We start from the raw sequence: 17,335 nt of genomic DNA on the forward strand, positions 1-17,335 counted from the left end.
CCGGGTCCTTTTATAAGATGCAACTCAGAAAAAACCCTTTTTTTAAATGGTTGTAATGCTTTTGAGCACAAGTTCTGTTACAGTCAATGCTTTTAACAGACAGCGCAGAACTTCCACGGCCAGCCTGCATTTGCTGGAGGGATTGCCAATGAAAGTCTTACACATACAAGCTTCAGATGCTGAATCAAAGCAGATTCAATGTCGTTAGCTTAATTCCGCTGCAATCGCATCAAAAGATGATAACTGTATCATCGTCACAGATCATTGTAGCAGCAGCCTGTATGCATGTAAGCTATGCTGGTACGTGTCATTGTTTGAGTTGTTTAAGAGCCTCTGTGCCACTTCCAGTCACTCTCAGGGACTCACAGTGTGTGTGTGTGTGTGTGTGTGTGTGTGTGTGTAGTCAGACATGGCAGCTATTAAGCTGTCACAGTGGAAAATAGACGTTGCAGCGCCTTCGACGGTATTCCCAGTGTTCCCTGACAGACTTTTGGAGGCTCCCAGATTTCCTCTGTCGGGGCTCAGTGACTGGCGGGTATTGACTGCAGGGGACCGGCGTCTTAGATCTGGCCGTGTGCCAGAGAGGCGGAGAAAGAAAAGAATATGTGTAGGGTTTATGCTATAATCCTAATGGTGTTTGTCAGTGTCCTTATGTGTCTCAGGTCAAAGGTCACAAAGAGAGACAGATGCAGACAGAAATCACACATCGCAGCCCGCTTGTCTTTCTCACCCACTCTGCTTTCACTGTGGCCCGATTGATTCACCATGTATTACGGACATCATGGCGCTTTATCCACACATGTGTGACTCATATATCTTTAGGGTTCAAACTCGCACACACACACCTAAGAACACACGCTTTCAGAAAGAAACAGAGGTTCGTAGAGAAAATTGTGAGACTCTCAGCCAATAACAATTTCACACCCGTGTTGTGAGCAGCTGCGGTGTCGATCAGCTAGCAATCTACGGTGAAAGTGCTTTTTTAAGACCTGAAACGTTGTTTCTGCTTCTCCGCACGACACAAGGTGGGAAAAACGCATCACCTCTGCTCCGCCCCTTTACATTTTAAACACTCAACGTTTAAAGTGGTTCCTGATATTTACAACTCTTACCTCTCCTCACTACACGACATAAAGCAGTGGAAAGTTAAAGAGCCAGACGAGCTACTCTACATTGTGTTTACAGGGCTAAAAGGGTCCTCTGCCCAGAACTAAAAGATTCAGCCAGGGGAATATATTGCACCCATGTGTGTTGGAACTTCTCCCAATCATTTATGTCCATGCAAACGTTACCATAGCCCGTCTGGATAAAGACTTTGGGAGTGTTGGGGTTTTGATTCCTGGCCAGTGGATTTATAGTTATTTCTGAATCGATCTGTTTGTTCCCGGACACAGGGCTAAACTGTGAAGTCACTATGAAGCTGGCATCCATTGGAAGTGATTCACTGATAAAGGAATTCTTAATCACACAGAAGGGGTTAAGTTGATGAATAGATATAACATATCCTTTCTTATTATCCCCAATCCAAGCCGTTCTTACCGTGGTATCTTTTATTTAGTTTTTTTATCCTTCTTTTTCTCCATCACCAGTGAAACAAAAAAAGAAAAAGAAAGGAATTACCCAGAACTAGAAAAGCTTTATAAAGTGAAAACAAGAAGTCGAGAGCGATGTGGGTCCAACGCCTCACAAACCTGCATGACGATTCACAGGGAGAGATGTTGCTTTTGGGATAAGCTTCATGATACACTACAGGAGCCTGTCATCAAACCACAAACGCACATTATGAGCCGTCACAGCATTCATACTGAGGTAAGAAATGGGTGCAACTTCCAACTTGCAACAACTTAAAGAAAAAAAGTGAAACACAACTCCTTACATCCCTCCCAAACTTTGCCTTTTTTTCCCTCCCACCCCTCAAGCCAACCCCTACTCACAAACACACACACACACACATTAAACATGTGTGTGTACGTGTGTGTGTGTGTGTGTGTGTGTGTGTGTGTGTGAGCGTCCTCCCTCCCTCAGTCTCTCCATGGCTGGATTGTGGCAGCAGCTTTTCTCCCCGCGGCAGGGCCGAGCTCTGGCTCTTCTCCACCTCATCGGCCTGCTCTACCCACCCTCGGGTGCTCTTCCCTGGGATACCAAAGCCAGCCCACCCCTTCTGGAGGTAGGACACCCACATGGTTATGTAAAAAAAATAATTAATACATAGCTACATGTCTTTTTAAGCTGTAGTTTAATAGTTTATGTGATCTCGGTTAGTGATTCATTTACATAATATTCACACTTTAATCATGCATGCTACAACTTAAATCCTTCGTCAGTATCAGGCAGTGCGGAATAACTGCATTACAGACCACTGGTTTGTTTTAGATTATCTCTTTGTCACTCTAATCATTAACAGATCAAGCGAATAAAAAGCATTAAAAAGGCAGAACCAGAAGAGCCTGTTGAGATAGACATGAAAGCAACAGAGCAGTTAAACTTTAAACATGCAAAAATAGAGACTTGTGCAGAGGAGGACTGGGGACCAGAAAGGCTCCCCAACTCAAACCAACTGTTGGACTGGACTGGGGGAGCTGTGGGATTTCCAGCAAGAGAGTGGGAGAAGAGTTGGAGAGAGGGATGGATGAGTGAGAACGAGAGAAAAAGAGCAGCAATAGTGATCCAGCGGAATCTATGGTTACGCTGTTGAAAACACATGCCAGTGATGGTGAAAGCCATGCCGCAGAGGCACATACAGCGCCTGTACCTGTGGCTTTGTGTGCATGAAAGTGTGTCTATGTGTGTGTGTGTATGTTGGCAGGGCTTTCGGGTGGTGAAGGGGAATTTCTCCAGGACTTTCCTGCACGTTGGCTACCATAAGATCGCAGAGATTCCCACAGGAGCACGCAACATCAGCATAAGGGAGACAGTGAAGAGCCGAAACTACCTGGGTATACACACACACACACACACACATATATATATACTTAACAGCAGACATATTTTCACCATGACAAACACTGCACTGATGCACGAACATGGGATTTTCCCTCCAGCTCTGCGAACCCAAAGCGGCCTCTCCGTCGTCAACGGCAACTGGGTGATTGACAGGCAGGGGAGCTTCACCGCCTTGGGGACACAGCTGACGTACCAACGACCCAACGAAATCCGCTCTCGCAAAGGAGAGTCCATCACTGTAGCTGGGCCACTGACCGAGAACCTGCATGTTTATGTGAGCAAGGACTGGAAACGCACAATGGCAGCCGCCCCCATTATTCAAATGTACACTGTACACAAACAATACTACTAGTACTACAATGCTACACATCATCACATACCCCTCACCCATCCCTCTTTCCCACAGCTGATCTACCAGCAACCAGGTCCCAGTGTATACTATGAGTACATTGTGCCTTTAAAGAACACCCCCCCCACTCCTGAGCCAGATCCACCTTCCGACGTCTTGCCCCTGGGTGAGTGCACACACACACACGCACACACACACACACACACACATTTCTATTAGAGTGACCCTAAATGACCACGGGGCCATTTTCTCACGTCTGAATATTCTGGTTTTCCCTCAGGGAGCGTAACACATAACAGATGCCTCTGTTTGTGTAAGCACGTGCGTGTGTGTGTGTGTGTGTGTGTGTGTGTATGTTTTCAGTTCAGATTTCACTATAACGCCAATATGTACCATTTTCAGTTAAATCGTCCTACGAAAATTTGATTAGAATTTTGATAAGATTTAATGCAGGCAGGCAGACTTTGCTCTGGAAAAGGGCTCTTTACCGCACACGGAGACAATCATAGGTCACTTGGGCCAGATTTGATTTCATTACCTAATATTTAACCTCCAGTAATTAGATTTTTTTTTTAATGCTTAATTTGTGTCTGTCGATGCTGACAAATAATGATTTAATTACCGGGGATCCCAAAAGACATCACATATTGTTAAAGGCCCCGCACATCCACACAAGTGTTTTTAACTCTTGTTGCTAATCAGACCTACAGAATTACAAGAGTTCACCATGGCTATGTCTGAAAATTACTCCCTACGGTATCTAGTGCACTATATTTACTCATGATAATAAGAAAAATAAAGGTGAACCAACCAACCAAACAGGTGGAACAACACAAACAGTAAAGTGAGGGATGTGCCAATTGATCCCAGTCTGTACACACACATGCACAGAAGAAGTTCTAATGAGCCGGAATGAGTGAAATGGCCTGCGTGTGCTATAGATCTGCTGACCCTTTGACATTAACATATTTCACTTTATGCTTCATTCCATCCCATTCCATTACCTATCAATCCAACCTTCCCAATGACTTCACTGCCTTTCTTCTGTTACTTGCCTGTCAAATTTGGGTTCTTCCTGTAGTTGACATTAGGCCCATCCCACTCAGGTGAGAAGGGCCACCAAGGTGAGGAGGGCCACCAAGGTGAGAAGAACCACCAAGGTGAGGAGGACCACTCAGTTGAGGAGCGCCACCAAGGTGAGAAGAGCCACCAAGGTGAGAAGGATCACCAAGTTGAGAAGGATCACCAAGTTGAGAAGGACCCCTCAGGTGAGAAGGACCACCAAGGTAAGAAGGGCCACCAAGAAGAGAAGAACCACCAAGGTGAGAAGGACCACCAAGGTGATGTCACCAACAATGACATCATCAAAGAGACACCCCACCCTAACCAGGTTCCCTCTGACCTCAGCGTGAGCTCTGACCCCGGGCCCACCTACACCTGGACAAAGAGTGGGCGCAGTGAGTGCAGCTTGACCTGTGGTGCAGGTGAGGAAACCCATGTAATTCAAAGACGAGGTGACCGCACATTGAATTAATGCTTTCCAAATTTTTATGCAGCGTTTTTTTTATTTGTGCTAAATAATTATTCGGGGCATTTACTGTGCAGGCAGGCTTAAATTAAAGGGGACGTATCATGCTCATTTTCAGGTTAATACTTTTGGGGTTACATTTTGGGTTTCTATTAGAACATATTTACATGCTTTAAGGTTTAAAAAAACTCATTTTTTTAACGTATTGTCTGTCTGAATATACCTGTATTCAACCTCTCTCTGAAACGCTTCGTTTTAGCTCCTGTCTCTTTAAGCCCTCCTCCCGCTCAGTGGGTTCTGATTGGCTCGGGTTTTAAACTTAAATGAAACAGTATGTCACACACCCAAAGGGCTGAGATTGCTGGCAAAATACACGTGCCTCAACATATGTTTGCTGGTGGATGGACTTCTGTCAAATATGTGTATGTATACAGCCATATTTCTGCAGACAAACGCACATTCACTTGTTTAGTCTTCTGTGTGTGTGTGTGTGTGTGTGTGTGTGTCTGCACACTTGCCAGGCAGGCGTCAGTTACTCTGGAGGTGTGTGGAGAAAGACTCTGAGATGACTGTTCCTGCTGACCTCTGTGACCCCGCCCTTGAGCCAACGAACCAGGAAGAAGATTGCAACACCCAGGCCTGTCCTGCATAGTGAGCAACACACACACACACACACCTGATGCATACAACGGTGATGAACCATGAGAATGAGACACACGCACGACGTTGCATTAGTTCCACATGGTGCTGTTTCTCTCATGGTGAAGCCTTCATCACTCGCACACATTCAAGCCGTAAGTCAGTCGCCACCGTCAAAGTCAATCGCACTGACTTACTTTGGTGTGGCTTCTCGTGCTGAATACCGCGGGATCTCACCAAGATGCAGCAGGGTGTTAACGGAGTAACTGTACGTTTGCTTGTGGGTCTGTCAGATGTTTCGCCCGCGGCATCAGAGATCCCTGATGGCTGTCGATCTGAAATAGATATGTTTCTATTGGGAACGCAGCAGAAGTAATAGAACGCAGAGAAACATCTGAACTTGTGCAGCACAAATTGGCTTATTTTGCTTGTCCCTGTTTACGATCTCTTGTTGGAGGCTTTCTAATGCCCCTTGTAGACCAGGGTCAACAGATCACACACAATAACTGTGGTCAAAATGAGGACATAGTGCTCGGTCAAACTCTGCTTGAGGAATGTCTTCGCCAAACTCACGTCTCATTGTGCAACCACATCTTCCATGACCGACTGCGAGCTGCTCTTTATTTCCTCTCAACTCTCCCTTCCTTGCTCCGTGATTGTCCGACAGCTGGGATATGGGGGAGTGGTCGGAGTGCAGCAGGAGGTGCGGACCCGGCACTCAGCACCGCCAGGTCATCTGCCGCCAGGTCACCCGCGTTTGCGCCAACAGGACGGAGACCTCAGTCGCCGTGGCTGAAGAGCTGTGCGGGTCCCCCGACGGGCCGGTGACCACGTCCACGTGTCAGCTGAAGATCTGCAGCCAGTGGGAGACGCGATCTGAGTGGAGCCCGGTGAGATCACACCCATACGCCTCAGTACTACTAGAACATGACTCTGCGCATAAACAAGTCTTTCAGAACATGTACATTTTCATTAAAAAAAAAAACATTTACCTCTCTCCCACCGTCTGTCCCCCCAGTGTTCAGTGCCATGTGGGGTGGGCCAGCGCAGCAGGGAGGTGGTGTGCGTGAGCAACCAGGGTGACGTGGAGCAAGATGAGGAGTGCAACATGAACCTCAAACCAGACGCACTGCAGAACTGTGACATGGGAGCCTGTGCACGCAGCTGGTTCACTTCCCTCTGGAGCCAAGGGGTAACACAGAAACTGTTTGTTTGTGTGTGTGTGTGTGTGTGTGTCAGGGGGAGGAAGTGAAGTCACATATGAAGTGGCCCTGATTTAGAGCGTATACGTGTGCGTGCGATATTCTTCAGTGCTCTGCGGAGTGTGGTCGGGGCAATCGAACCCGGACGGCACTGTGCCTGATGGATCACGTGACTGACCTCCCATTGGACAGCTGCGAAGGGGAACGCCCACCAGAGGCCACATCGTGCGAGTCAGGTCCCTGCCAGAACCACCTGGAGTGGTACACCGGACCCTGGGGTCAGGTAAATTGACACGCACACATTGACACGCACACATTGACACACATTCCCAAACACCAAGACATCCATTTGAAGTGTGTGTGTGTGTGTGTGTGTGTGTGTGTGTGTGTGTGTGTGTGTGTGTGTGTGTGTGTGTGTGTGTGTGTGTGTGTGTGTGTGCGTGTGTGTTAAGTGTTCGGCAGAGTGCGGGAACGGCACACAGACCCGGAGTGTGGTTTGCATTTTCAATAGCGACGGTCATGTGGAGGTTGCAGAGCGGGGGAAATGCTCCAGTCTCTCTCAGCCAATCACAGCTCAGCCGTGCAGACTGAAGCCATGTGATGTCCAGTGGTACGTCACAGTGTGGAGCGCGGTAAGTGTCCTTCCACCGTGCAATGATTAACCCCTCATGTACTACCTACACTGTAACAAATTGCTGTAAAAATACAAGAAATTCTGAACAGTAATGTACTGTTCTTCGTAAATACAGTTGGATACAGTTAAATCCAGCAGAAGTTGAGGCCTTGGAAGAAAAAAAATATTAACAGCAGCTACTGTCCAATCTTGCAGTATACTACAGTATTTTTTCCTTTTTCAGTAGACTCTAAACCCGCCCATTACTCTTCAAAATCACATTGCATCAAGTATCTACTGCTTAGTTAGCACATAGTCAACCTAAAGAAAGTGAACAGAAAGCTTTAGATCAGTGATTCTTAACCATGGGGCCATGGCCCACGATGGGGCCGCGATCGCCACCTAGAGGGCCGCAAAAAACTTTCAGTTTTGCACCTGTGGGCCGCGAGGGCCGCGGGACCGCATAGGTTATCAATTGAAGATACCAGAGATATTACTGTTCTCCATGAGACGCTCAGTTACAATATAGCTTCCCACCACCTGGTGGCGGTAATGCGTCAGTCAGTTGTTTAACTAGCTACAATAAGCAGAAGAAGACACTCAGCTAGCCGCTAGCCCAGGCATGGGCAAACTACGGCCGTTGGGCTTTTTAATCCGGCCCGTCAAATATTGGTACACAATTGTCCAAACTATAATAAAGACTAGAGCTGGGCAGTATACCGGTTTTAATTTCCCGTATGATATGAATTCTTCACACACCATTATACCGGTGCATAGCCAAAACAACCGCTGTCTGCTTTCAGCGCTAGTTGTCTTATATGTATTGAGAGGGAACTCTAGTCATGGTCATAACTTTATAACACAACAATTAACAACCCACAACTAATGCTCTTTAACAGAGAAAAACACAACAGCACACAACAGTCTGTGACACATAACCAATTTGTAACACTAATAATTGTACATTTATAAAATTTCACCGCCGAACTGCATGCTGGGTACAGCTCGCGAGCGAGCCTGCTTGCTAGCACAACAGTCTGCTAACAGCTGGGTCGCTCCAGTAAAGTTACATTAAAGAACAGAACAGAGCATGCAGGATGAACAAAGACAGACCGGAGCAGTGTTTATCAGTGTTACATCATCAACATTATATGATTTAACCACTAGAGGGCAGCAGTGTTACATCATTGAATGAATCATAAACATTACATGATTTAACCACTAGAGGGCAGCAGTGTTAAATCATTTAATAAATCATAAACATTACACGATTTAACCACTAGAGGGCAGCAGTGTTAAATCATTTAATTAATCATAAACATTACATGATTTAACCACTAGAGGGCAGCAGTGTTAAATCATTTAATGAATCATAAACATTACACGATTTAACCACTAGAGGGCAGCAGTATTAAATCATTTAATGAATCATAAACATTACATGATTTAACCACTAGAGGGCAGCAGTGTTAAATCATTTAATGAATCATAAACATTACACGATTTAACCACTAGAGGGCAGCAGTGTTAAATCATTTAATGAATCATAAACATTACAGATTTAACCACTAGAGGGCAGCAGTGTTAAATCATTTAATGAATCATAAACATTACACGATTTAACCACTAGAGGGCAGCAGTATTAAATCATTTAATGAATCATAAACATTACATGATTTAACCACTAGAGGGCAGCAGTGTTAAATCATTTAATGAATCATAAACATTACACGATTTAACCACTAGAGGGCAGCAGTGTTAAATCATTTAATGAGTAATAAACATTACACGATTTAACCACTAGAGGGCAGCAGTGTTAAATCATTTAATGAATCATAAACATTACACGATTTAACCACTAGAGGGCAGCAGTGTTAAATCATTTAATGAATCATAAACATTACAGATTTAACCACTAGAGGGCAGCAGTGTTAAATCATTTAATGAATCATAAACATTACACGATTTAACCACTAGAGGGCAGCAGTATTAAATCATTTAATGAATCATAAACATTACATGATTTAACCACTAGAGGGCAGCAGTGTTAAATCATTTAATGAATCATAAACATTACACGATTTAACCACTAGAGGGCAGCAGTGTTAAATCATTTAATGAGTAATAAACATTACACGATTTAACCACTAGAGGGCAGCAGTGTTAAATCATTTAATGAATCATAAACATTACACGATTTAACCACTAGAGGGCAGCAGTATTAAATCATTTAATGAATCATAAACATTACACGATTTAACCACTAGAGGGCAGCAGTATTAAATCATTTAATGAATCATAAACATTACACGATTTAACCACTAGAGGGCAGCAGTGTTAAATCATTTAATGAGAAATAAACATTACATGATTTAACCACTAGAGGGCAGCAGTGTTAAATAATTTAATGAATCATAAACATTACACGATTTAACCACTAGAGGGCAGCAGTGTTAAATCATTTAATGAATCATAAACATTACACGATTTAACCACTAGAGGGCCGCAGTGTTACATCATTTAATGAATCATAAACATTACACGATTTAACCACTAGAGGGCAGCAGTGTTACATCATTTAATGAATCATAAACATTACACGATTTAACCACTACACTGTAGTGGTAGAAAAAATGAAGACGACAGTGGTGCCATACCCCCCCCCCCAAAGTCTAAATGTGTGCGCAAGTACAATCCTGACTTTCTTAACACTTTCAGTGTGTAGCATAGCTAATAGCATAGCTAATGCTATCAAACGAAGCACTGAAGCCTTCAAAAATAAAGGACACCTAGCGACGAAACATCCAACGCTCGTGGGAAAGCCTGTTGGGCTTCTTGTTGTGTATGCAGGTTTACATACACATGATAAATAAATGTCTTTGTGATCATCACATTGTATCATCTCATTTATTTGACAAGGGTTTTGCCTGTTCAACTCCGCGAGGACGCCGGCGTCCTCGATCCCCTCCCCTTCCGTTCCGTTCCTACGGCTTGCTTGCGCAAACTACGTCACAAAACATGGCCGTGTTTGGTATCCCAGCATGCCCAAAACCCTCATCTTTTCAAAGAAATCATCGATTTTCTTTCATTTCTTATGGATTTTTCACAAAAGGAGCCCAAACACACACTGTCCAAAGTCGCCATAACCGCTGCAAGTCGGATCTTACAGCATTTCGACGGAAAAAGACACATTACAGACCCAACAATGTGCTAGCGGATGTTACCATGGAGGTAGAAAACGCTAGTACTTAAACTACAAATCGTATCTTCTTCTTCTTTAAGCCATGTAGCAACGTATAACCTTGCGTAACTGAGCTACCCTCATACTCGATCGTGCGCTCAGTCGCAGCCATTACGCACAGTAAGTCCGCTACTTACATACCACGTCTTCGACCATATATATATAGTTTTTGCAATTTGCAAAGGCTAAAAATAAAAGGAAAATAATATAATATCAAAATATAAAGGGAGAAACACCTTTAGTGTGTCAGAATATCATTTGGTTACCATGTGTCCATTTGGGTCTCCAAATATCCTTTTAGAGCTCCGCCTGGATCTCTTCATGGAAGAAACACTGTAGAATCGTCATACTTTGTCCAATCTTCTTCAAATTTGAGGCAGTTGTTCGCTGATAGTGTAGTTTTACCTGTACAGATACAGCCACAGGCAGTTATTTATACTGAAAGATACTTTTTTATTTTATGCGGACAAACATCTTCAATTGTTACTGACTCCAAAGGCCCACTGCTCTGTTTCTATATGACCTACAGGTTTTCTGACACTTTTGATGCATATAGTCACAGTGGTTCAGAAGCTACAGCCATTTTAATTTGGGTATGTCATTTTAGGCGGTTTTGCTCCAAAATAGGGGTGGAGTTGAACAGGTAACAATATAGTTATTGAATACAAATCAAACCAAGAGTGAGACCAATTAGTTAAACTAATAGTGTTAATATTTGAATGGGCCCCGGGACACTTTGTGCTTGAAAAGTTGGGCCTCGAGGTCAAAAAGGTTAAGAACCCCTGCTTTAGATAGCATAGATTGGTGATTTTATACAGGATGGAGGAATAACAAAAAGAGAACATTTGAGGAGACGATTTTCCACGGACTCTGACCGAAGCACCGAAGTAGACCGAGCACCACCTGCTGCTTCACCTCGTCTACAAACACCGCAGCAGACACCGTAGTCCATCCTGCCCCCGTGGCTCACCGAACAAGGTAATTTCGATGTTATCAAAATTAGTCATTTTAGTCATATTCAGTCATCTTGTGTTGAATTTACATTGTATTATATTTTTTTTTTGTCGAAAACGTGACTTGTTGTTAGCATGCACGTAGCATGCATGCTAACGTGTCCAGCTACCTTTAGCTAGCTTAACGTTACTCTCTTGATTAACAACATAATATCGTTATTTTTCTGTCGAACCACGTTACCAGCGATAGTTATTTAATTTTTCAAAGACACCCAAATGAATGTCTCAGCAATTGAATCAACAAGCTGTGTTAGCTAACGTTAGCATTGAGGCTATGTTAGCTTGGGTTGCATTATGTTAATTTAATTTGGATTCAATTACCGTTAAATCAAAGGTCCGATGTAAGTATTGATGTATTCAAATCTAAGTAGGTTTATGTGAAAGGGTTGAATTTATTTTAGAATTGACTGTGGAGCGAATGTTATTTCAAATAAAACGTTTTTTAGGAGTTGTCAAGTTGCTTTTCTCCCCATGAGGAAAGGGACACTTATGATGCAAGTCGATGCAGATATGAGCTAAAACGTTGATTGACATGTGCATCTGTTTCCCAGTAAATCTTCGTGTTATCCAGCTGCTGATGGCCTACTTTGATGAGAGAACAGAGGGACTGATACTCCTTGCTGATGTAAGTTGGTTTGTTTATGTCTACTATTACTGTACACACAATTTCATTGTTAATTTGGATACTATTGTCCATGTTCTACAGATGTCTGCCACTGCAGTCGACATAGAGTGCACCCTGACCCTTCCAGCCAGTCCACGACTGATACTGCTGGGTAAGTGTCATATAAGTTAGACAGAATGATTTATGTTCTTTACTCCATGCCTGTTTGTCTAATTTCTCTTTATTATGTCTGTCTCATAAATGTATGTTTTGCTGTGCTCTCCCATGGATGTTGCTGTCTCATTGATGTTGTTTTTGCCCTCCCAAGTCCTGTAAAGAAAATATTTCTAGCAGAATAACTTACAATAATCAATGTAAATACAGTAGTTAAGGGGAAATATATAGTTCAAAACTTAATCAGCCAATTCCAATACTTTAAAAATGCCTGGATAGGGCCCCAATTCCTATGTTTGATATGGTTTCAGAACATTAACTGTAATTGTTGTCTGCATTAGTTGCTGGTGACGAAGTCACAATTGGGCGCTGGATGATAAGCATTGAAAGCCACATCGTCTGTGAAGGCATCCAACCAAGCTTCATCACAGGGCTTGCTGCAGTTTTCGCCAGCTACTATGTGTTCAACTTGCAATACCAAGAGGAAGCTGCAAGGACACTGGAGTTTGTTCAAAGGTAAGTCTTCTGCAGTCTTAAATATTGTTTGGATTTTTTTCTGAAGGTTAATATGTTGCAAAATGATTGAGCACAAAAATCAGACCTTGTATGTTCACATTTTTTACTTGTATGAAATATTCACACACATGTTAGATGAAAATAAGATAATTCTCTCATTATTAGTAGACACAGAGGTCATTATAATGAAAACAACTTAGAATTTGTATTTGTTTATTTCAATGGGGTTCAGTATTAAGTGCAAATACTCTTTACATACCACACCTAATATGCTTTCTCTGTTATTTAGGCATAATATAGGCATATAACCCGGAAAGGGGGACAAAGGCCAACCAGGGGAAGGTGGTGTCCAGAAAGACAGGGAAGCTGGTCCAGAAGAAGGTAGCAGCTGTCAATCCCCATGTTGCCACCCTCATAAAAAACCTCCTGGACTTTGAGTGGGGCTTTATGTAGTCCCGGCACATTACCACACAGGACATCACAAAGGTGAAGGAGAGATAAAATTGTTTTGTTTTATGTTCAGTTTTATCCTGTTGTCCCAAACGTGCAGTTACAGATGTGCTGTTTTACATTTAGAATACTACTGTATAAGAGTTTTATATACAGTAGATTGTTGAGAATCTGTTCAACACGATTCAGTGTTCTTGTCTGATTGTACAATAATGTAATTACTTACAATGTGTTTTGCTCCTGAATGTGTTTGATACATTTGTTTTAATGAATGTAATTTTATATGGTGCTTTTATTATTTGTATTTTGCAAAAATGTGATCACTGTCAAATTGTCAGTTATTGAAGGTGTTTGACACTGCATTGGCTTTAATAAAAGCTTTTTAATGTAAGGCCATCTCTTGTTTGAGTCGTTTCTATGCTTGCAATTTTCAGGGGTTTTATTTTGAAATGTAACATTTTTAAAGCATTAGCTTCTAGCAGTGTCATACTGTAAATATAATAATAATACATTTTACGGTAATGAACTGTTCATGGACAATACAGTAGGAACACTGAAATAACAGTATAATGCATTTTCTATACAGCACTGTACTGTAACATTTTTTACAGTATTAAACCGTTGTAAATTACAGTAGGTACGCTGTAGAATTACAGTTGAATGCTGGAAGCTGTAGCTGCCAGCTGTTTACTGTAATTTAACGGGGAAATTTGTTACAGTGTAGATAGGCTCTGAGAGATCAGTCAGCATGAAGACATTTGGTTGTTACATACAGAGTTGAAGGGTCAGACTCCATCTGCTGATGACATATCTGAGAAGAGAGGAGTAGTGGACCTTTAGTTGGGATTGTTTTGTCAAATGATGATCAAATCATCTAGATAATCCACAGATCTTAACCTGAACACTTTATTTCTTTGTTAGAATGTAGTTTTAGTGAAACCTGTACTCAGCGATGTCCCTGGATTATCAAATCAAGAGTGACATTTCTGGAAAGACAATTTGTATTCAAGATTTTATAAATGTCATCTTTACTTGCTTTGAACACCAGAAATTGAATTATATTAACATTATTATTATTATGTGCTGGAGGCAGATGTTTCAGAGGTCTGAGAATATTGTTATTTTTGGTACTTTGGGTTAATTGACCCCTTGAAGATGACGGTCCACATGAAGTCCTTAACATGACTTTATTTATACTGTGTGCGCAACTCTTCACCTCTGCCTCCGCTCTCTCTATCTCAGTGCTCGCGCTCCTGCAACGGGGGCTACCGCGTGCGCGAGGTGCGCTGTCTCGCCGACAACGTCAGACCAAGCGACCGCTGTGAGCCCGGTTTGACCCCGGAGAGCCGAGAGGAATGCAACAGGCAGCCGTGTGGAGCCGAGATAAGTAAGTCTGCCGAGCACGTGTTGTACCTACTACCGCCGCGGTTACCACGCGAGAGGAGCTGTTGGGGGTGAGATTTCTGTTGATGTTGTTGCCATGATGATGGCCTATACCGTCTCAACCGGGAAGAACACGGGGGTAAGGGAACAGGGAGGAAATATCTCTGTTTTTAGTGTCCTCTCTTGGTTTGTTGGGGTGCCATGTTCTTTCCATCTTGTACTCTTAGATCCTGTGACACACACAGGTGGACTTCTTATTTGGGGGCTTTATAACAAAGGGGAATTAAATAGAAAATAATAATAAATAAACAATAACTAATAACTAGAAAATTCCGCAGGAAATTTTGACAGTGTGGCTGCTACTGCCCGAAGACGTCGCAATATATATACATGCATTACCGGTGTCTAAGCATGTATTTTCAGGGTACACTACATGCTCTGTGTTTCACTGTGAGAGACATGTAGATGAATACAATAGTTGTATTGCCTTGTTTAATTACCATTGCAACAGGAAATGAATCAATGAATGACTGAAAGAATGTTTTTTTAAATGTATTATCAATGTATCATGCATAACTACACCCAACCCACTTACAAGTAACCACTTGGGCTTACAAGTAACCACAAATTCATACAAGGCAGGACCAGAGTGCAGTGTACACATTTTAATAGAAAAAAAAATACAAAAACAACTTAATGTTAAGATACAGTTACTCCAAGGGGCTTTTATTTTGAAAGGGTGGGACTGAGTGGGTGAGAGGAGGAGAGGAGACAGAATCATAATGTTTGACACACATACATAGGTTATTAAATGACAGGTGTGTGTGTGAGAGAGATATTGTGGAGAAAGAGAGACAGACAGAGAAACGGACAAAGAGACAGACGGACAGAGAGACAGGAGGTCTAACAATGCCTTTGACTGAATATCTCCAATTAATTCGTGTGTGCGTATGTCAGTGTGTAGAGAGAGAGACAGACAGAGAGAGAGAGAGAGAGACAGACTGACAGACTGACAGACAGACACCAGAAATGACAATTTCAGGTTATAATGCAACAAAAGGGGGAGGGGGTGAAACGTTTTTGCAAGGCACTGTATTTATCATGTATTTTGTTCTAAACTGATGACTTGGACTTAAGTCTGATTCAGTTTGACTTGGGTGACTCTGTATATTGAGCATTGAGGGCTGAGGGACTGACTCGGAAGGCTCAGTGAATTAGCACCAACACCCCCCAAGGATGTAGTAGATAGCCCCGAGTGGAAGAGTGTGCTTTGCTTCTCCCGTTGTCCCCCTCACTTTGTCTCACTTGCTCCTCTTTCGCCCCTCACAGATCCATCGTGCAGCGACCAGTATCACAACTGCATGGTGGTGGTTCAAGCCCGGCTCTGCGTGTACACCTACTACAGGAGCGTCTGCTGCGCCTCCTGCTCCCGAGTCCAGAAAACATACCCCAGCTCACTCCTAAAGAACCACATCCGCAGGTGATGCCGCTGAATGGAGAGCACGGTTCAGCATCCAGTCGGTTCGGCCTGCGACAGATTCACCGACCGGCTGCTCTCTTCTAACTTGTTTTGTCTTCACACCAAACTGGATGAACCTGAAACTTTTGAAAAATGTTGTGACAAAACACACACACACACACATTTTGTGAGAATTTGACTACATAGAAATTTAGAGTCAGGGTTCCTACGCTGTACAGAAAAGTAAGGAATTTGATTTGAGTAATTCTCAGGTCTGGATAATATGTTAAAATGAATGAAAAGTATTTGTTTCCAGACTATTGCCCCTATTCTGTTTTTCTAAAATATGAAATTCAGAATATTTAAAAAAAACAAGTTGATCATACAGCACAGGCAGTGTGTCTTTTCTCATGGCGGTTGGTTGGTATTTACCACCATGTGAGAGAGCCAGATGGAGCTTGGCAAGAAGTAGCCTATAAAGAGCGACGCAACGTCAATGGACGATTAGTTCCGTGGTGGATTGTACATGAACATCCCCTCTGTTAGTTTGGTTTCAATTAATTTGTATGAGACAAGCTATAATCCTCTGGCCACATACTATCATACATGCTAACACAATTTATTCACATAACTATCTAGATATTTGTACTCGGATGACAAATATGGTGGAAATTTGAGTCTGGAAAAGTATGAAATTTGAAATATGTAAAATGGGTGGGAACCCCGATTTCATTCTCAGAGTCACTTTAAACCGGACCAGTCACATTTATGATGCACTTGTATATTAATTCTTAATAAAGGGTGTATACCTTGTGGTACAAAGCTGCTGTTTGTTGTATTATTACAGATGTTATAGACATTATTTAACAGAATATAATATATTGTTTGCTCCCCACCCCACCACCAATAAGATCATTACATCACTACAAACAGTCCCAACCATTATTAACACTGACCTTAAATAGTTCAGTTATACCCCAAAGCAACATGTGTGCTGCTGGGGAAATCTTGTGTATTCAACACATATTAAAAAGATAGTTAAACTGGCAAAGGGTCAATTTAAAAGTGGCCAAAAATTCAAAACACATTGAAAATATCATCCACTCGACATCAAATAAATATGTTGCCTGCTGGAAGGTTTGTTTACATCAGTAAAAAGAACAGTATATCATTCATTTACTCTGGGCCAACTGGGTCTAATCTCCACTAAGGAATAGTTCA

General features: G+C 42.5%; 1 protein-coding gene across 1 annotated transcript; it reads left to right on the top strand.

Moving 5' to 3' along the window:
• The first annotated feature begins 2,032 nt into the window (after positions 1 to 2,032).
• Positions 2,033 to 17,290, top strand: adamtsl7 (ADAMTS-like 7). The gene is made up of 12 exons (XM_076090824.1): positions 2,033 to 2,167; positions 2,807 to 2,936; positions 3,042 to 3,217; positions 3,350 to 3,458; positions 4,399 to 4,776; positions 5,378 to 5,471; positions 6,127 to 6,349; positions 6,478 to 6,651; positions 6,771 to 6,944; positions 7,114 to 7,293; positions 14,515 to 14,659; positions 15,985 to 17,290. The coding sequence occupies exons 1-12, from the start codon at positions 2,033 to 2,035 to the stop codon at positions 16,137 to 16,139; spliced, it is 2,073 nt and encodes a 690-aa protein (XP_075946939.1). The 3' UTR covers positions 16,140 to 17,290.
• The last annotated feature ends 45 nt before the right edge of the window (positions 17,291 to 17,335 follow it).

This window comes from Anarhichas minor, unplaced genomic scaffold, assembly GCF_050575085.1.
Source record: "Anarhichas minor isolate MPS153535 unplaced genomic scaffold, ASM5057508v1 ptg000012l, whole genome shotgun sequence".
In the NCBI taxonomy this organism is placed as follows: domain Eukaryota; kingdom Metazoa; phylum Chordata; class Actinopteri; order Perciformes; family Anarhichadidae; genus Anarhichas; species Anarhichas minor.

Bases quoted from the DNA above. Each gene is read 5' to 3' on its own strand.
- adamtsl7 (XM_076090824.1), top strand. From the start codon at position 2,033: ATGGCTGGATTGTGGCAGCAGCTTTTCTCCCCGCGGCAGGGCCGAGCT. The intron at 6,652-6,770 runs GTAACACAGAAA...GATATTCTTCAG, and splicing joins CTTCCCTCTGGAGCCAAGGG to TGCTCTGCGGAGTGTGGTCG. The intron at 6,945-7,113 runs GTAAATTGACAC...GTGTGTGTTAAG, and splicing joins ACACCGGACCCTGGGGTCAG to TGTTCGGCAGAGTGCGGGAA.